Source organism: Mobula hypostoma, chromosome 1 (genome assembly GCF_963921235.1).
Source record: "Mobula hypostoma chromosome 1, sMobHyp1.1, whole genome shotgun sequence".
NCBI classification, from domain to species: domain Eukaryota; kingdom Metazoa; phylum Chordata; class Chondrichthyes; order Myliobatiformes; family Myliobatidae; genus Mobula; species Mobula hypostoma.
In genome coordinates this window covers 174,965,513-174,986,916 of record NC_086097.1, presented here as the reverse complement: position 1 = coordinate 174,986,916, position 21,404 = coordinate 174,965,513, and the positions used below count along the sequence as shown (strand labels likewise).

General features: G+C 40.7%; 1 protein-coding gene across 5 annotated transcripts in view; it reads left to right on the top strand.

The window, feature by feature from the left end:
* The window catches only part of pop1 (POP1 homolog, ribonuclease P/MRP subunit), a 73,522-nt gene that overhangs the window by 36,599 nt on the left and 15,519 nt on the right, over positions 1 to 21,404 (top strand). For 4 of the 5 annotated variants that reach the window (XM_063059981.1, XM_063060018.1, XM_063060008.1 and 1 more), the window contains 4 exons: positions 1,065 to 1,294; positions 3,109 to 3,202; positions 8,702 to 8,825; positions 10,874 to 11,005. In XM_063059981.1, coding sequence (XP_062916051.1) covers positions 1,065 to 1,294; positions 3,109 to 3,202; positions 8,702 to 8,825; positions 10,874 to 11,005 — 580 coding nt within the window. The remainder of the gene's footprint in view (positions 1 to 1,064; positions 1,295 to 3,108; positions 3,203 to 8,701; positions 8,826 to 10,873; positions 11,006 to 21,404) is intronic. The other variant, XM_063059991.1, reaches the window with a different exon arrangement.

Below are 21,404 nucleotides of genomic sequence, written 5' to 3'. Positions count from 1 at the left end.
ATATAGGCTGTGTATTTATCATATCATTCCTGCTTTTACTATATGTCAGTGTTATTTTAGGTTTTGTGTTATTTGGTATGATTTGGTAGGTTATTTTTTGGGTCTGGGAACGCGCAAAAATTTTTCCCATATAAATTAATGGTAATTGCTTCGCTTTACGCCATTTCAGCTTACGAACGGTTTCATAGGAACGCTCTACCTTAGCCGGGGGAAATATGGGACAAGGGCGGTCCTGTATGGGACAAACCAATTTAGCCCAATATACGGGATGTCCTGGCTAATACGGGACAGTTGGCAACCCAATGTTCCTATATCAGGCTGTAATGCAGTTAGCACACTTTCCACCACACATCTACAAAAATTTGCCAGGGATTTTAATGACATGCCGAATCTCCACAGACTCCAGAGGTGCCACAGTCCCACAGACTCAGAGGTGCTGTTGTGCTTTCTTTGAGATAGTGACATGCAGGAATTCAAAGTTACTGATCCTCTGATCCTCCAATGCTTACTGGCTCATGGACCTCTGGTTTCCTTCTCCCGAAGCCTACAATCAGTTCCTTGGTCTTACTGACATTGAGTGAGAGGTTGCCGTTATTACACCACTCAGACAAATTTTCCATCTCCCTCCTGTATGCTGATTCATCACCCCCTTTGATACAGCCCATAGCAGTGGTGTCATCAGCAAACTTGTATATGGTGTTGGAGCTGTACTTAGCCTCACAGTCATAGGTGTAAAGTGAGTAGAGTAGGGGCTTGGGACAAGGGATGAAACTTGTGGTTTAAATCTAAAACAAAAAGGTGCTGAAAATATTCAGTAGTTGAGGTTGTGTCTGTGGGAAGTGAAACAGAGGCAACATTTCAGGTAGGAGACTCTCAGATTCAGTAGCTTTCCAGCATTTTTGTTTTGATTTTCCACTGAAAGATTTGTCTTGATTCTCCTTGTAACCAGGAATGATTCTCATGAATCTCAAATCTCATTTTGTGAAGTGGTAACTTTGTGGATGTGAACATAATTGTTGAGTCCACAGTATGCATTTCTTATCGTATTTTGTATTTTTTATTAGGATATATTAACTGAGCTTCAGTTGGCCTGCCAATGTTTAGATGGTTCTTTACCTGAACCAGATCCTAGTGAACACAGCACTTCAACACGGCAGGGAGCTGGTTTGAAAAGAAAGCTGCAGGATAAACACGGAGAGGAGGTCATACCCAAGAAAAAAGTAATAGGCAATAGTACCAGAGATCCCTTGACACCGGTGTCTTGGACATCATTAACTACTGGCATTATAATAGAGTGAGTATGTGCAGAAACCTTTGTGTTAGCTTAAATGTGAAAGGGTAGTATCATGGATGTTACCGGAACTGGCCACTGCTGACTACTTATTGCTAGGTGTACTATTTTTCTGGTTCCCTATTTTGAATTACTGTGACTTTTTTTTCTGCTTATCTACTTCTTGAGGAGCGATTAAAATTAGGGTTGGAATGTAGCTTTTATAATTCATCATTTTGTTATTCAGAAGGGTTTTCCTTTTTTTCAGTAAATTAGTTCGAAGTTGGGTATTTTCAGCATTAATAAATCTGATTATGATTTTATTTTCACTGGTTTATGATGTGGAATTTGTTGTGTTTCAGCAGCAGTATATTGAAAATACAAAATTACTATAAATTACAAAAATAGTACAAAAAAGGATAACAGGGTAATTGCTGAGTGTAAGTCTTCAGTTTCCTGTACCTCTTTCCTGATGGTTATAATGAGAAGAGAGCATGTCCTAGATAGTGAGAGTCCTTGGTGATGGATGTCATCTTCTTGAGGTACCACCTCTTGAAGACATCCTCAATGGCTGGAGGGTTGTGCCCATGACGGTCTGTCACCCTCTGCAGCCTCTTGTGATCCTGGGCGTCGAAGACTCCATACAATCAAAGTACATTCTGTCCTTCCCACTTTCTCTCTGCAGTTTAAGTTACTCTTCCTTTTTGACATTTCTCATTTAAGACCTAACCTATTATGTATTTCCAGCACTGTGCTTTAATTTTGGATTTCTAGTGTCTACAGTATTTTGCTTTTCACTTCACAAGTTAATTACGTAGTAGTCACTACAATAATTCTGAAAACTACAGGCATTGTGCTTATTAAAAAATGTTAATTCTGAATGACTGGATATTTATTGCCAGCACAGTAAAATGCTTTTCTATGGAGGCACTTAGGAATTTTTTTTTGGTAGGGAGGTTGTGCATTAAAATTGAGAAATTCAAGCCATAATTATAAAAGCAAAATAATACTGCTGAGTTTAGCAGGCTGAACTCAAACTCCAAACCAGTCAATTCACACGTGAACAGAATAAGATAATTTCTAAAAATCTTATGAGATAATTAACTTTCCATGAGAGTGCTAGTGTGGTTTTAATAAAAGCTAGGCTCTGAAAATTGGTACTACATTTTTCTGTCAGATCAAACCATTATTTCTTGAATGACTCCATTGTTATACATTAATGGCTGCCATTTTAATTGGTTGAAAGTTGAATGGAAGCAATATCCAGTGATGAAAACTTGCTTAGTGTTTTATCGAGTAAAAATGTCCTAATATGATTATTTAAAGAAATGTAGATGTGTGACAGTATAGTGAAACAGCCTAGGTATATTGAAATCCAGAAATATTCGTTGACTGTATAGTATATCAATCCACTTTGCCATTTGGTTCCCCAAAGTTTGTCATTAGTGCCAAAAGTCTGTTGAGCTGTTGATAATTGGAAATGGAATCTTTTGATGCTGTCAACTGCTCTAATATTTTAACAAAAGTAAGGTAGTACTGTGTAAAGGTTTTTGTTTCTACTCCTACACTTTGGAAGAACAAATAAGGGCAGGACCCTTGAGAGTGTGGATGACCAAATAGTGCTTGGAATATATAAATCCGTAGATCCCTCAAAGCAGTTGTATGGGTAGAGAGGGTAGTGAAAAGGCATATGGATGCTTGACTTCCTCAGCTATCTATCCTTTACTTCTCTCTCATAAATGATAGTTTTATTGTGGAAGGTGAGCTTTACAGCATCAATATCAGTTTCTGGTCTGATTTGTCCTGTTTAATGGAGAATCTGCGGGATTATTTTTCAGAGATCTGACAATGGAAATTCTGAGGTATCGACTGATTGGACCCCTATCTCATTCTGTGATAGCTGAAGTTTTGCAACCTGCTGTTGTCATGGAAGTAAGTCTTTGAGTCATTTAGTTACCTTGTCATTAAAGATACATTGGGGTATGAAGAACTAAGGCAGAGCATCATTATATTTGCATGTTCAATTTGTAGCTTCATTTCCCTGATTGGTCATTTCCTATGCATATTGCCATTCATTTGTGGCTTGGATATCATGCATTCCTATGGTAACTCTGTCATTTTTTTTAGAGATGCATCCGGTATCCTGATCTGTGCATTTAACTAAGGGTGGTAATAACTTATCCCATATCATCTCAAATGTAGTTTGTTTAATTGATTAATTATTTGTTTAAAGTAATAACTACCTAATTTTTGTGAGATTAACTTTCATTTCATGATGTTAGTCCCAGAAACCAGTTTGTATTGCTACCACTTGCTCCAGTGTGTGGCACAGCAATGCAGCAAGTTGGAGTGACATCTCACAGCTTATGTGACCCGTGGTCAATGCTGACCTCCAGTGCTGTCTGCATCAGAGTAGATGTGGAAAGGATGTTTCCCATGGTGGGAGATAGGACAAGAGGGCAGAGCCTCAGGATAGAGAGGCGCCCCTTCAAAACAGAGATGTAGAAATTTTTTTAGCCAGTTGGTAGTGAATTTGTGGAATTTGTTGCCACATGCACCTGTGGAGGCCAGGTCCTTGGATGTATTTAAGGCAGAGATTGATAGGTTCTTGATTGGACACGTCATCAAAGGTTATGGGGAGAAGGCCAGGAACTGGGGTTGAGGAAGAGATAGAAAAAAGGATCAGCCATGATTGAATGGCGGAGCAGACTCGATGGGCAAGGTGGCCTAATTCTGCTCCTGTGTCTTACAGTCTTATGTTCCTTGACCCCCTTGGTGCCCCAAATTCCTCCCATATCCAAAGACCTGCTAGTTGGTAGGTTAATTGATTACTCTAAGTTATCCCTAGTAGAGGTGAGTGGTGGGGTAATCAGTGGGTAGTTAATTAACATGTAAGAGAGAATTACAAGGAAATAGATGGTGAGTGAGTTGATGAGATTGCTCTGAAAGGTGGTGTGTGTTTAGTGGGTCAAATATCCACCTATGTAATTAGAAAATAGGCAAATGCGTCCTTGCAGCTTTAGCCACCTGTTTACTTGTCACTCAAATATGAAATGGAGATGTCTACTTAAAGTATTTCCATGAATATTTTGAATTGTATGAATTGTAGAATATAAGGTAGCCCTATTGTATAGATAACATTTGGAAAATATTCCATGAGGACAGTCCTGTCCTGAGGGCCAAATTCCTGTGCAATGCCTTTCAAAGACTAATTTCTACTTCTGGCACTAATAGTGTTCATGAGAAAGAAACTCACTGACCAAAGAAGTCAAAACATTATTCACATAAGTACAAGAATACTGGAAATACTTAGCTGATCTTCCAGCAATTGTGAGAAGAAAAAGAGTTAATGTTATAGGTCTTCTCACAGACCTGACCTGACTTTCTGAGCATTTCCAGCATTTTCTGCGTTTATTATAAATTTCTAGCATTGATGATTCACATCATAATCAGTAAGAATCATGTAATGAATTCCAGTCGTCATTTCCAGTAGTGTAAACTTTGGTAAAAATGTGCACTGACCTTTTTACTGTACATTGCCAACAGCTGCACAGTGGCATTTCTATCCCACTATTATCAAAATTGACTAATTCTGTCCTATAAAATAAATTCACTGTTCCTTAGCAGTGATTTTTAATCTGGCCATACTGTAATTAAGCCCCACTTCTGCCCACTCAAATTTTAGTATGATCGTTTAACCATTAACCTTAAGGATTTCAAGTCCTGAGAATCAAAGCAGTTACATCTCTGAAGGTGGTTATAGGGTCCTTTGAAGGTCCATCTTAGGGCAGTCCACTCAAAGTTCAAAGTAAATTTATTATCAAAGTATATGTATGTCACTATATACTGTACAACCCTGAAATCCATTTTCTTGTGGGCATACTCAATAAATCCAATAATCATAATAGAATCAGTGAAAGACAACAATGTGCAAATACAAAAAGAAAGAGGGAAAGAAGAAATAATAAATAAATCAATTAATTAGCAATAAATGTCGAGACCATGACCAACAATCCTTGAAAGTGAGTCCATGGGTCGTGGGAACAAATCATTGATGGGGCAAGTGAAGTTATCTTCACTTATCCCCTCTGGTTCAGGAGCCTGATGATTGAGGGGTACTAACCTTTCCTGAACCTGGTGCTGTGAGTCCTGAGGCTTCTGTACCACCCTCCTGGTGGCAGCAGTGAGAATAGAGCATGATCTGGGCGGTGAGGATCCCTGATAATGGATTCTGTTTTCCTGCAGCAACACTCCATGTAGATGTGCTCAATGGTGAGGAGGGCTTTACCCATGATGGACTTAGCCATACCCACAACTTTTTGTCGGACTTCCCATTCAAGGGCAATGGTGCTTCCATATCAGGCAGTGATGAAACCAGTTAATACACTCTCCACCAGTCATCTATAGAAGTTTGTCAATGTTTTAAATGTCATGCTGAATCTTCGCAAACTCCTAAGGGAGTAGAGGTGCTGCTGTGCTCTCTTCATAACTGTACTTGTGCACTGTGCCCAGGAGAGGTCCTCTGAAATGCTAACACCGAGTAATTTAATGTGAGCTGCCTTAATGATTATCGCCCGGTAGCACTCACATCGACAGTGAAATGTGAGCTGCCTTAATGACTATCACCCGGTAGCGCTCACATCGACAGTGATGAAATGCTTTGAGTGGTTGGTCATGACTAGACTGAGCTCTTGCCTCAGCAGGGACCTGGACCCATTGCAATTTGCCTATCGCCACAATAGGTCAACGGCAGACGCAATCTCAATGGCTCTCCACATGGCTTTAGACCAGCACAAACACATACATCAGGATGCTGTTCATTGACTATAGCTCAGCATTTAATACCGTCATTCCCACAATCTTGATTGAGAAGTTGCAGAACCTGGGCCTCTGTACCTCCCTCTGCAATTGGATCCTCGACTTCCTAACTGGAAGACCACAATCTGTGCAGATTGGTGATAACATATCCTCCTAGCTGACGATCAACACTGGTGCACCTCGGGTGTGTGCTTAGCCCACTGTTCTACTCTCTATATAGGACTATGTGGCTAGGCAGAGCTCAAATACCATCTATAAATTTGCTGATAACTATTGTTGGTAGAACCTCAGGTGGTGATGAGAGGGCGTACAGGAGTGAGATAATGCAACTAGTGGAATGGTGCCACAGCAACAACCTGGCACTCGACGTCAGTAAGACGAAAGAGCCGATTGTGGACTTCAGGAAGGGTAAGAGGAAGGAACACATACCAATCCTCATAGAGGGATCAGAAGTGGAGAGAGTGAGCATCTTCAAGTTCCTAGGTGTCAAGATCTCTGAGGATCTAACCTGGTCCCAACATATCGATGTAGTTAGAAAGAAGGCAAGACAGCAGCTATACTTTGTTAGGCGTTTGAAGAGATTTGGCATGTCAACAAATACACTCAAAAACTTCTATAGTTGTACCGTGGAGAGCGTTCTGACAGGCTGCATCACTGTCTGGTATAGAAGGGCTACTGCACAGGACCGAAAGAAGCTGCAGAAGTTATAAATTTCTATTCTGCTCCATCTTGGTCACTAGCCTACAAAGTACCCAGGTACCACAAAGTCTCAGAAAGGCAGCGCTCATTAAGGACCTCCAGTACCCAGGGCATGCCCTTTTCTCATTGTTACCATCAGGTAGGAGGTCCAGAAACCTGAAGGCACACAGTCAGCAATTCAGGAACAGCTTCTTCCCCTCTGCCATCTGATTCCTAAATGGACATTGAAGCTTTGAACACTACTTCACTTTTTTTTAAATATATAGTATTTCTGTTTTTGCACTTTTTAAAATCTATTCAATATACATAATTGATTTACTTGTTTATTTATTATTATGCTTTATTTTTTTTTCTCTGCTAGATTATGTATTGCATTGAACTGCTGCTGCTAAGTTAACAATTTTTACGTCACGTGTTGGTGATAATAAACCTGATTTTGATTCTGATTTTAAAGTTGCTGACTTTCTCCGCCTCTGATCCCCTGGTGAGGACCAGCTCATAGACCTCTGGTTTCCATTTCCACTCAGTACCAGCTTCTTGCTTTCTCCAAAGGACTTGCATATTCTTTCCTCACCTACTTAACCAGATTCCTTTAGAGTAGTGCAATTGAATCTGACTCCAGAGAAGAGCACTTCAGATCCTAAACACTTGCTGTGTAAAACTGATTTCCTCATGAATCTTTTGGTTCTCTCACTATCTGTGAGATTTGATGATCTTTCTTCCTTTAATATTAAATGCTATCCTCACTGCATTGTGTGAGAGAATTGACAATTTCCATTTGTATGTAGATACAAGAAATTGCAGATGCTGGAATCCAAAGCAAAAAAGCAAACTGTTGCTGGGGGAGCTTTGCAGGTGGAACTGCATCTATAGTGTATTTGTGTGGTGGTGGAGGTGGGGATTGTGTAAGGGGTAGAAAATGAGAAATTGATGCTTTTAGTCAAGCCCTTGCATTAGGACTAATACTGGAGGGAAGATAACTGGAAAAATTCTCTTGTCCTTGCTTTTCTCTTGCCTGTTGTCCCTATGTACTTGCTAGGTTGCACTTTCCCCAGTTAAACAACAACTTAATTTTTAAAATTTTACCCTTTTTTTTCACCACTATCTGTTGAAGTGCTACTTAATCTGTTTTAAACTAATAAAAATTAACTTACAGGATCTCATCACTTCTACTTGTGTTCATGAATTGAATTACTGCAGCAAAACTCCAGAATTTCTTTTCATACCTGTTGTGTTGGAAATGAGACAGATTCTTTGGGTCTCAGGCAAGGAATCTGGACACACAGTTTCAACAATAAGTTTATTTACAAGGGGAGAAGTGCTTTGGGACAACACAAGTGGCTACAATATTCGCACAAACGTGCTTAGAATAGTGAGCCAAGCACATGTAGCATCCTTTATAGGTCAGGGGGCTGGAGGGTCCAGCCCAGGTGATTCACCAGGGGGCCAACGGCTTGGTGCTAGACAGGTTAATCCAATTAAGGTGGCCAATGGTTAAGTGTGCATTGATTAGTTGAGAGGGGTGAAATGTTGACCGGCATGTTGTGTGCCTTCTGACCAGATAGAGGGCAGTGCTGAGCCATGTCAGGCACGGCTCTCTGGATACAATACCCCTCTTTTTTTTCTGCTTTAAGACATTGCTTTGCACATATTCTAATAACTTTTGTGGTTAGTTGTCAAATATTGTTTGGTAATGTTCTTTAGAGGTACCTTGCAACATTTTGTAATGTTTAGGGGAGCAGCTGATGTGATAAAAGATATGTTATTTTTCTTGAAGTAGGCATGATGGTTGTCACTGTGAAATTTTATTTGGGACTACTTCTAATAGTTTGTTCTTCTGGTATTGTTTGCTATACTCGTGTTACTGTTTTGTTTTCATTAACTAAAATGATCTTGTCTTGAAACTGTCCTTAGAACTCTGAAGTGACAGAAGCGACAGAAACAAGAGCTTTGCCCTGCTGGTGGTCACAATATTGCAGGAATTCTGAGGATGTGGCTCTTCATAATCGTCAAGGGGATTTCCTTCAATTACTTTCTGGTGGGTGACTTAGCATCAAGCCAGTGACATTTGTGTGAATTAGGCAATGATAATTTTAGATTTGAGTTTGTCTTTGCTGCTAGTGAGCATCTTCTTGCTAATTTAACATTAAAATTAGAATATGATTCTAGGCTTTGCATCAAAAAGTTGTTAGGCTAGTTTATAACAAAAGGCAAGGTAATAATATCACTGAAGCAAATCATTGTATTTATAGTTACATGCAGTGCCTCTAAAAAGTATTCACCGCCTGTTGGAAGTTTTTATGCTTTATTGTTTTACAGCATTGAATCACATTGGATTTAATTTGGCTTTTTTTGATACTGATCAATAGAAAAAGACTCTTTCGTGTCAAAGTAAAAGCAGATCTCTACAAAGTGATCTAAATTAATTACAAATGTAAAACACAAAATCATTGATTGCATCAGTATTCACCCCCTTCATGTCAGTATTTAGTAGATGCACCTTTGACGACAATTACAGCCTTGAGTCTGTATGGATACGTCTCTATCAGCTTTGCACATCTGGACACTGCAATTTTTTCCCATTCTTCTTTACCAAACTGCTCAAGCTCTGTTAGATTCCATGGGGATCATGAATGTACAGCCCTTTTCAAGTACAGCTACAAATTCTCAATTGGATTGAGGTCTGAACTCTGACTTGGCCATTCCAGGACATAAACTTTGTTGTTTTTAAGCCCATCCTGTGTAGCTTTGGCTTTATACTTGGGGTCATTGTCCTGCTGGAAAACAAATCTTTTCCCAAGTTGCAGTTCTCTTGCAGACTGCATCAGGTTTTCCTCCATGATTTCCCTGTATTTTGCTGTATTCATTTTACTCTCTACCTTCACAAGCCTTTCAAGGTCTGCTGCAGTGAAACATTCCACAGCATGATACAGCCACCACTACGCTTCGATGGTGTGTGGTGTTTGGCTTATGCCAAACGTAGCATTTGGTCTGATAGCCAAAAATTTTGGTCTCATCAGACCGTAGAACCTTCTTCCAGTTGACTTCAGAGTCTTCCATGTGCCTTCTGGTAAACTCCGGCCAAGATTTTATGTGAGTCTTTTTCAATACTGGCTTCCTCTTTGCCACTCTCCCATGAAGCTGTGACTGGTGAAGCACCTGGGCAACAGTTGTTGTCTGCACAGTCTCTCCTATCTCAGCCACTGAAGCTTGTACCTCCTCCACAGTTGTCATAGGTCTCTTTGTGGCCTCCCTCACTAGTCCCCTTCTTGCACAGTCACCCAGTTTTTGAGAATGGACTGTTCTAGACAGATGTACAGTTATGCCATCTCCTTTCCTTGATGATTGAATTAACTGTACTCCGAGGGATATTCAGTGACTTGAAATTTTTCCTGTATCCATCTCCTGACTCATACTTTTCAATAACCTTTTTGTGGAGTTGCTTGGTGTGTTCTTTTGTCTTCGTGGTGCAGATTTTGCTAGGATACTGACTTACCAGCTCTGGGACCTTCCAGATATAGGTGTATTTTTACAACAGTCAGTTTAAACATCTTGACTGCACACAGGTCTCCAAAAACAGGTCTCAAGTTAACTAATTCTAAAACCAATTGTCTGTTCATGTGATGATTTAGTGTCATAATAAAAGGGAGTGAATACTTCTGCAATCAAGTATTTTGTGTTTTATATTTGTAATTAATTTAGATCACTTTGTAGAGATCTGTTTTCACTTTGACACGAAAGAATATTTTTCTATTGACTGGTCAAAAAAGCCAAATTAAATCCACTGTGACTCAATGTTATAAAACAATAAAACTGAAAACCTCCGGGGGGGTGGGGGGAAGGTGGGGTGAATACTTTTCACAGGCACTGAACCTAGCTATTGGCATCTTTAGATTTTACTCTTTTTGGACTTGTATCTCTCGGTGTTAATTGAACATGAAATCTTTTAGGTTATCTGATTGTCACCTTGAAAATTTCTAAGTTACGTCTGAGGGCATCAACTTCTTTCCTACCACTATTCTGTAACGTGATTCTTGTCAGTAACCAGTGCTTCCACGATTTTGTGCTTTTTTTTATGTTTTTAAGGTATTACTTCACCAGCAGAAATTTCAGCAGGGTCTGTACTTGGACTTACTGTGAGGGATCCTCGACTAAACATACCCGAGAAAAGAACCACAGCACTGCCTGACCCATCAAAGTTTAAAGGTAGCACCCATGGTAACACCGCAGAGCAAATCTCAAGTCATTCAGAATACTTTTCAGTTTTCAGTCATTATAACAACTGTGAAATTCATTTCCACAAGGAATAGAAAAGACTTCTACATGGATTTATCTGAGGGAAGCTGGGTAAATACTAGAGAGATAGGAATAGATGGTTATGGTGATCGGGTCAGTGGTGAACATGCTTATTTTGCATAGTGTATATATTTGCTTTCTTCCATTGGTTAGATAAAAAAAATTAGAAGTATGTGTTTCATGGAATTTCTCTATTCAATCTTTCAAAGAAATGAAGACCATTGCAAGAATGGTTTTGTGAGGTGCTTTATCCATTGATTAGCACGACATAAATCAATGCTTTCAACAGAATTTTTAAAATTCAATTCTTCCCTTTCACCCTTAGCTAAAGCACATATTAGTTTTGTTTGGAAAAGTCAGCTGTTCATTACACAAAGTCATGGCTGTTTAGTGATGACAACAACAACTACTCTAGTTTTGTTTAGAATGGAAGTAATTGGGTTACCAGTTCTAGTTGTTGAATTCGCTGATTTCACAAAGGTAGGAGGCTACAAAAGAACACAGATAAGAATCCAATTTGTTATCACTGCTATACAGTAAATGATGCAAAATGTGTTAATTTATAGCAGCAGACATAAAATTACCATAACTTATAAAAACAAATAATGCATAAAGAAGGAATAACAAGTTAGTATTCATGGATTGTTAGAAATTTGATGGTGGAGTGGAAGTATGTTAATAAGTGGGTGAAGATTTATCAACTAAATATAATGCAGGAAAATGTGAAATTATCCAGTTTGGCAGAAGAAGTAAAGAAAAATATTATTTCAGTGGTGAGAAGGCTAATATGAATGTGCAGCAAGTAAATATGAGCACAAACAAAGTTTTACTAGACTTATTGAGGAAAGGTTGTTCAGGCTAGCCGTATTTCTGCTATTTCAGAGACGTGAGAGGAGACTTGACAGAAACATACAAGATGATGACTTGGAATGCATGTCTTCTAGTCTCAGACATTTTGACTCTGAAGGAAAGATACCAGCTGTCTGTCTATGCCTTTCATAATCTTATAAACATGGAAAAACATCACAAACAAATGAATAAAATTAATTTTACAAGGTTATTTTAAATTGAGGAGTGATCTTTAATAGATGGATGTGGCAGATTCAGCAAAAAAGTTATTGTGAGGCTTTGGAATGGTTTCAGAGAGGGGAGTGGAGGATGTGAAGGTGTTGGCGAGGGTACATAGGAATTCATCAGAATGTCTCCTTAGATGGAGCAGCTCACCCAGAAGGAGAGACTGGAGATGCTGGTTCTGTTCTCCTGGGGTGGAGATTGTTAAGAGGGACATGACTGATGTAAATAAAATTTCTGAGGGCTAGATAGGGTACACTACAGGAAACTTCCCCATAGTAGTTATAGGGGACTTGATAGTTAAGGGGGACAGAAAAGAGGTTCTGTGGCCAGAAAAGAGACACCAGGGTGGTGTGTTGCCTCCTGGCTGCTAGGGTCCAGGATGTATTGGAGCTGCTGCAGGATATTCTCAAGGGGGAGGGTAAATGGCCAGAGGTCGTGGTAAATACATAAGCAGAAAAGGGGAAGAGTTGCTATACAGTGAGTGTATAGAGTTAGGAAAGAGACCGAAGAGAAAGACCTCCAAGGTAGTAACCTCTGGGTTACTCCCATTACCACAGGCTAGTGCAGGTAGGAATGGGGTGATAACACAGATGAATGAGTGGCTGAGGAGATGGTGCAGGGGACAGGGTTTCAAGTTCTTGGATCATTGGAACCTTTTCTAGGGAAGGGGAATCCCTGTATAAGAGGGATGGGTTACACCTGAACTGGAGGGAACCAATATCCTGGCCAGGAGGCTTTGCTAATGCTACTCAGGAGAGTTTAAACTAGTTTTGTAGGGGCTGGGAACTGGAGCACTGTGTCAGTAAGAGAAGGATCGGACTGGAAGGTAGATGCCAGGGAAAGCATGGAAAGGCAAAATCAAAATAACAGGTATAATAATCAAAATAACAGGGATAATGGGTCAGATAGTTTGAAGTGTGTATATTTTAATGCTAGGAGTATTATGGGTAAAGGTGATGGACTTAGAGCACAGATCTTCAGTCAGTACATGGAACTATGATTTTGTGACTATCACTGAAACGCTGAGCAAGGGACAGGAATGGTGATTAATGTACCAGGTTTTCAAAGCATTAGGAAAGATAGAAAAGGAGGTAAAAGGAAGGTGGGGGGGAAGAGTTGCTCTACTAATCAGGAACAGTATCACAGCTGCACTCACAGGAGACATAATGGAAGGTTCAGACACCAAGTCCATTTGGGTGGAACTCGGGAACAGGAACGCTGCAATCACACTGATGGGATTGTACTACAGACCCTCTAATAGCCACTGGGACAGAGTGCAGGAAAGGAATGTTGTTGTTAGAAGAAAGGACAGAGATGGAAAGATAAGAGAACCTTGGCTGTCCAGAGAGGTGATGAATTTAGTCAAGAAGGAAAAGGATAAGTATGTAAGGATCAAACAAAGCACATGAGGAGTATAAAGAACCCAAAAAAGAACTAAAGAAGGGAATTAGGAAAGCCAGGAGGGGCCAGGAAAAATTCTCGGCAAATAGGATTAAGGTGAATACCAAGGCATTCTATACATATGTCAAAAGCAAGAAGGAAACTAGGGAGAGGGCAGGACCACTGAAAGATAAAGTGAGAGAGATTTGCTTAGATGCAGAGAATGTGTGTGAGATACTTACTGAGTACTTGCATCAGTATTTACCAAGGAAAAGGATGTGGAAGACCAGGAGATCGGTGATGAGTGTATAAATACTTTAGGGTGTTTAGAAGTCAAGGAGGAGGAAGTGTTCGCTCTCCTAATGAGTATTAAGCTGTTAAGTCTCCCGGGCCTAATGGGATTTACCCCAAGTTAATGAAGGAGGCAAAAGATGAGATTCTTTTGACTAGTATCATTGTGTTTTCTCTAGGCACAGGCGAAGTCCCGGGGGCTAGTGAGTGTCTAATTTTGTGCCTCTAAGAAGGGAACTAGGGAAAATCCTGGGAACTATGGGCCAGTGAGTCTCACGTCAGGTGTGGGGAAATTGGTGAAGAAAATTCTTAGGGATAGGATATACGAATATTTGAAAACCCATGGCCTTATTAGAGAGAACCAGCACGGCTTTGTGTGGAGCAGGTCGTGTCTTACCAACTCGATTGAGTTTTTTGACGTGGTGATGAGAGAGATTGATGAGGGTAGAGCAGTGGATGTTGTTTACATGGATTTTATTAAGGCATTTGATGAAGTCCCTCATAGGAAGCTAATCCAGAAGATTAAGATGCTTGAGGTCCATGGTGGATTGGCTGTTTGGATTCAGAACTGGCTTGCACGTAGAAGACAGAGGGTAGTGGTTGAAGGGACTTGTTCAGACTGGAGGTTTGTAATTAGTGGTGTTCCACAAGGATCTATGCTGGGACCTCTCCCGTTTGTGATGTATATAAATGATGAAAATGTAGATGTGTGGGTTAATAAGTTTGTGGATGATATCAAGATTGGTGGAGTTGTGGATAGTGTAGAAAACTGGCAAAGAAATTAGCACAATGTAGATCTGTTGCAGATATAGGAAGAGAAATGGTGGATGGAGCTTAAACCAAATAAATGTGAGGTGTTGCACCTTGGTAGGGCAAATGCAAGGAGACAGTACACTGTTGAGGGCAAGATCCTTAACAGTGTTGCTGAGCAGAGAGACCTTGGAATCCAAGTTCATAGCTTCTTGAAAGTGGCTGCACAGGTCATTAAGGTGGTTAAGAAGGCTTATGGAATGCTTGCTTCTCTTAGTCGAAGCATTGAGTTCAAAAGTCAAGAGGTTATGTGCAACTTTATAGAACTCTGGTTATGCCATATGTGGAGTAATACATACAGTTCTGGTCGCCTCATTATAGAAAGGATGTTGAGGCTTTGTGGAGAGGGTGCAGAAGAGGTTTACCAGGATCCTGCCTGTTTAGAGGGCATGTGCTATCATGAGAGGCTGGATAAACTTGGGTTATTTCTTTGGACTTGCAGAGGTAGAGGGGGCGATCTGATAGAGATTGATAAGATTATGAGAGGCATAGATAGAGAAGACAGGGGGTGTCTGTTTCCCAGGATGGAAATGTCTAATACCATAGGGCATGCATTAAAGGTGAGAGAGGGTAGGTTCAAAGGGGACGTGAGGGACAAGTTTTTTACTCAGAGTAATGGAGGCAAATACATTAGAGGCTTTTAAGAGATATTCAGATAGGCACATGAATGTGAGGAAGGTGGAGGGATTATGGATATTGTTTAGGTAGGAGGGATTAGGGTTTGGGTGTTTTCATTTTGCTTTTTAGGTGGTTCGGCATAACATTTGTGGGCACAAGGGTCTGATCTTGTGCTGTAATGTTCGATGTTCCATGTGAAATGAAACTAGAAGACATGGATTTCTGGAAGGGGTAAAAGATTTAGATGGAATCTACACAGGGCCCTTTACACACAGAGGGGTGAGAGTACCTGGAATGCATTGTCTGAGAGAGTGGTTCAGGTTGGGTCGCGACAACGTTTAAGAAACGAACATATATATCATTTGTGCATGGAAGAGTATGAGCCAAATGCTGGAAGATAGGATCACTTCCAGCTTTCAATGGGTGCCCACTGGTTAGTATGATTGAATGACCTGCTTCAAGCTGAATACGTCAATGATTCTGTGAATGGCAGGGCATGAGATTAGTTTAGTGACCCAGGAGGAATCAAAGAGTTATGCAGCATGGAAATGGCCGAACTGATCCATGCCAATTACAGTATCCTCCCTGCTAGTCCCAATTGTCAGCATCCAGCACAGAACACTTCAAGCCCCTCACCTCCATGTATCTATACTAGTGTCTCTCAAATGTTGTAATTGTATCTGCGACCATTTCCTCTCAGGGTCAACAAGTTAGGTTCTTTTAAGTTTAGAGGAGCTTAGACTTGGAGCAACATGTTCAAGATTTATAATAATGGAAATGAGGTTACATTTCTGCAGATCAGCTATTTAAACAAAATATTTGAAGGAATATCAGGAATCAAGCTTAGAAGCTTTACAAATGCTGAACTTGGTTAGATGCCAAGCCAGACTTCACAGAGACTGTTGCCTGCCGGCTCAGGCAACGAGTGATAGTTTGCGATACTCCTTAAAGAGACAATGTGAAGTTTCTGGCTATAGTGGAACTCACATTGTACATGGGTAGGTTTCCAGGTTTGTTTGAGATGGGTAGTTAGACTAGTCATTTGCTGCCAGTGATGTTCATATGCTTGTATGTCGAATTAGTTTGGGAAGTTGCTACTTGGAGAAATGCTAAAAGCATTACGTAAATGTGCTTTTTACTCACGTTTTTACTTCCGGGGCGCCTAGGCGCAACTCAAGTAGCAGCAGTACTCTCAATGGATATGATTAAATATTCCTGTTTCAACCTGATAGAGCTAAAATTCACATCTGCTTCCAAGGTCAGCACAGTTAACAAAGATGTCTTACTGCATTCAAACGATTCATCGCTGCTTAAAACCGACGGAAACAACACCGATTGTGGTCGGAAGCGCCCTCACAGGAAGTGCGGGTGCAGATCGGGGTTACAAGTGTGTTTAAGGAAACGGGGTTTTAAACTCCCTATACCGACTATCTTACTGGCGAACGTGCAGTTTCTAGTGAATAAAATCAATGATCTCAGAGCTAGGGTGCTGAATTAGAGGGACATTAGGACTGTGTGTGTCCTTTGTTTCACAGAATCCTGGTTAATCCCTTCCGTACCGGATGCAGTGATCCAGATAGACAGGTTTACTATACACTGTTAGGATAGATCTATAGAGTCTCTCAAAAGCGAGGTGGAGGAGTATGCCTCATGATCAACTCTTCTTGGTGCACAAATATATCAGTGCTGTCCCAATTCTGCTCACCAGACCTGGAATGTCTAGCAGTAAAGTGCCATCCTTTTTACCTACCACGGGAGTTCTCTGGGGTCACTTTGGTAGCAGTTTACATTCCACCTCAGGCCAATGTCAAGCAGGCTTTAGATGACCTTAGTAGTGGGATCAACATGCACGAAACAGCGCACCCTAACACCATCACCATCATTTTGGTAGATTTTAACCAGGACAATCTGAAAAAATCACTAAGCAAATATCATCAACAGATCACTTGCAATACCAGAGGAAACAACACACTGGACCATTGCTACACCACCATCAAGAATGCCTACCGTGCTGTTCCATGCCCTCACTACGGGAAGTCTGATCATTTAGCTGTACTTCTACTCCCTGAGTATAGGCAGAGACTGAAGACTGCAGCACCAGTAGTGAGGACCAAAAAGGTATGGACAAGGGAAGCACAGGAGTACCTACAGCTCTTCTTTGAATCGTGTACTGGACTGTATTCAGGGATTCATCTTCGAACCTGGATGAGTATGCTGCAGTTGTTACCAACTTCATTAAAACCTGTGTGGATGAATGTGTGCCCACAAAGACTTGCTGTATATTCCCAGACCAAAAGCCGTGTATGAACCAGGAGATGTGTCATCTGCTGAAGGCTAGATCTGTGGCGTTCAAGTCTGGTGACCCAGGCCTGTACCAGAAAACCAGTTATGATATGGGGAGGGCTATTTCAAGGGTGAAGAGACAATTTCGAGCGAGGTTGAAGGTGACATTGGATGCACAGCAACTCTGGCAGGGTCTGCAAGACATTACTTCCTACAAAGCAAAACCCAATAGCATGAATGGCAGCGATGCTTCACTACCAGATGAACTCAATGCCTTCTATGCATGCTTTCAAAGGGAGAACACAACTACAGTTGTGAAGATCCCTGCTGCACCTGATGACCCTTTGATCTCCATCTCAGAAGCCGATGTTAGGCTGTCTTTAAAGAGAGTGAACCCTCGCAAGGTGGAAGGTCCCGATGGAGTACCTGGTAAGGCTCTGAAAACCTGTGCCAACCAACTAGCGGGAGTATTCAAGGACATTTTCAACCTCTCACTTCTACGGGCAGAAGTTCCCACTTGCTTCAAAAAAGCAACAATTATACCAGTGCCTAAGAAGAATAATGTGGGCTGCCTTAATGACTATCGCCCGGTAGCACTCACATCGACAGTGATGAAATGCTTTAAGAGATTGGTCATGACTAGACTGAACTCCTGCCTCAGCAAAGTCATAGTCATACTTTATTGATCCCGAGGGAAATTGGTTTTCGTTACAGTTGCACTATAAATAATAAATAGTAATAGAACCATAAATAGTTAAATAGTAATATGTAAATTATGCCAGTAAATTATGAAGTAAATCCAGGACCAGCCTATCGACTCAGGGTTCTGGAGTTGTAAAATTTGATGGCCACAGGCGGGAATGGCTTCCTATGACGCTCTGTGCTGCATCTCGGAGGAATGAGTCTCTGGCTGAATGTACTCCTGTGCCCACCCAGTACATTATGTAGTGGATGGGAGACATTGACCAAGATGGCATGCAACTTAGACAGCATCCTCTTTTCAGACACTACAGTGAGAGTCTAGTTCCATCCCCACAACATCACTGGCCTTATGAGTGAGTTTGTTGATTCTGTTGGTGTCTGCTACCCTCAGCCCGCTGCCCCAGCACACAACAGCAAACATGATCGCACTGCCCACCACAGACTCTTAGAACATCCTCAGCATCGTCCGGCAGATGTTAAAGGACCTCAGTCTCCTCAGGAAATAGAGATGGCTCTGACCCTTCTTGTAGACAGCCTCAGTATTCTTTGACCAGTCCAGTTCATTGTCAATGGATAAGGAGCTGTATCCATTGCAATTTGCCCATCGCCACAATAGGTCAACTGCAGATGCAACTTCAATGGCTCTCCACACGGCTTTAGACCACCTAGTCAACACACACCTATGTCAGGATGCTGTTCATCGCCTGTAGCTCAGCATTTAATACCATCATTCCCAGAATCTCGATTGAGAAGTTGCAGAACCTGGGCCTCTATACCTCCCTCTGCAGTTGGATCCTCGACTTCCTAACTGGAAGACCACAATCTGCGGATTGGTGATAACATATCCTCCTAGCTGACGATCAACACTGGTGCACCTCGGGTGTGTGCTTAGCCCACTGTTCTACTCTCTATATATGACTATGTGGCTAGGCAGAGCTCAAATACCATCTATAAATTTGCTGATAACTATTGTTGGTAGAATCTCAGGTGGTGACGAGAGGGCATACGGGAGTGAGATAATGCAACTAGTGGAATGGTGCCACAGCAACAACATGGCACTCTACTCAGTAAGACGAAAGAGCTGATTGTGGACTTCAGGAAGGATAAGACGAAGGAACACATACCAATCCTCATAGAGGGAACGGAAGTGGAGAGAGTGAGCAGCTTCAATTTCCTAGGTGTCAAGATCTCTGAGGATCTAACCTGGTCCTAAAATATTGAAGTAATTATAAAGAAGGCAAGACAGCAGCTATACTTTGTTAGGAGTTTGAAGCGATTTTGCATGTCAACAAATACACTCAAAAACTTCTTTAGTTGTACTGTGGAGACAATTCTGACAAGCTGCATCACTGTCTGGTGTGGAGGGGCTACTTCACAGGACCAAAAGAAGCTGCAGAAGGTTGTAAATCTAGTCAGCTCCATCTTGAGCACTAGCTTACAAAGTACTCAGGACATCTTTAGGGAGCGGTGTCTCATAAAGGCCCCATCCATTATTAAGGACCTCCAGCACCCAGGGCATGCCCTTTTCTCGCTGTTACCATCAGGTAGGAGGTACAGAAACCTGAAGGCACGCACTCAGTGATTCAGGAACAGCTTCTTCCCCTCTGCCATCCAATTCCTAAATGGACATTGAATCTTTGGACACTACCTCACTTTTTTTTAATATACAGTATTTCTGTTTTTGGACATTTTAAAAAATCTATTCAATATATGTAATTAATTTACTTTTTTTTTGTGTCTCTGCTAGATTATGGATTGCATTGAACTGCTGCTGCTAAGTTAACAAATTTCACGTTACATGCTGGTGATAATAAACCTGATTCTGTCCTTTGGTCTTAGATTATTATGATCTCAGTAACAGCAAATACTTAGGCACATTTTGCTGGTCTTGTGCTCAGTGAGAGCCTCTGTTCTTCATACAGATGTTCCAGGTTTGAATCCTGGCAAGGCCATCTTGGTGCAGAACAGTATTTGCAACAAGAAATTTGCAACGATTAACATGTTGCATAGATCTAAACTGGCGTCAGAATATCCACATAACGTGATGTTAAACTTCCCTGCAGAGCGCACAGTTTTAGTGTATGTATTCCATATTTAATTGGTTGCTTTTTGCCAGATGAGCTGCTTAGGACATTAGTAATTTTAATTGTTGAAGTTGTGGTGTTCCTTTATATCCTTGCCCTGATTTTTCCACTTTTTATTTGGTTAAATATTTTGCAACCCTTAAAAAAAAATCAGCCATGAGCACTTAATTTAAATACCCCGAATGATATTTTGGTTCTGCCATAGCAACACAGGAAAATTTCAGCAAAGCAAAATGTGGATATTTGTAAAGTGTTTTTCATTACACACAGCTTTTCTGGCAGCTTTGCAGCAGAAATCCACAAAGGACTTTTCACTTTTCCTTTGCACATCTATGCATGCGGCACACACGCAAACTGTACTAATAACCTCAGCTGTTATCTCAGATGGAGTGCTTTTGAAATGTTCATTATAATCAGGGAAGATAATGCAGTACTTTTGAATTTATTAAGGAAAACCTAGATTTACACTTCTCTCCTTATGTTATCTTTAAAACATGCATCTTTGACCAGTCTTTTTATCACCCCTTCTAATATCAGAATTTTGTTTGTCATCAAATTTTATCCAGCTATGTCATTGGAGCAAATGTTTTGGACATATTTTCTGCTTTATTAGTGCTGTGCAATTCTATCTCGTTTTCATTCTTATCATTTTGTTTCGCATTGATGTGTGCAGGACCTATGAAAAGGTAAGGTCAAACATGCCACATTTACTGATTTTTGATATAGAAACTGAAAATGCTGGAAACAGTGAGTGGGTCAGATTATGCCTGTAGTAAACAAATCAGTTACTGTTCTAGTTGACTTACCTCAATTTGATTTATAACTAGCATTTGACTCCAAAATCTTGAGCAGTCATACTTGCAATATTTGATATCTTTCTATTTTGTTTATCTGACTTCATTTAGCCTGGGGGTAAAAAAAAATAGGCAACACCCTCTTCTTCAAATGTACCCATATGTTAACTAAACCATAATGATGTAAAAATTTGCCAGAGCAGCAAGCACTTGTCTTAAACTTGAATAGGAGATTGTGGATCTTTGGGTTTGAGCCTTTGCTTTAGAATCCTTCCTATATTTAAA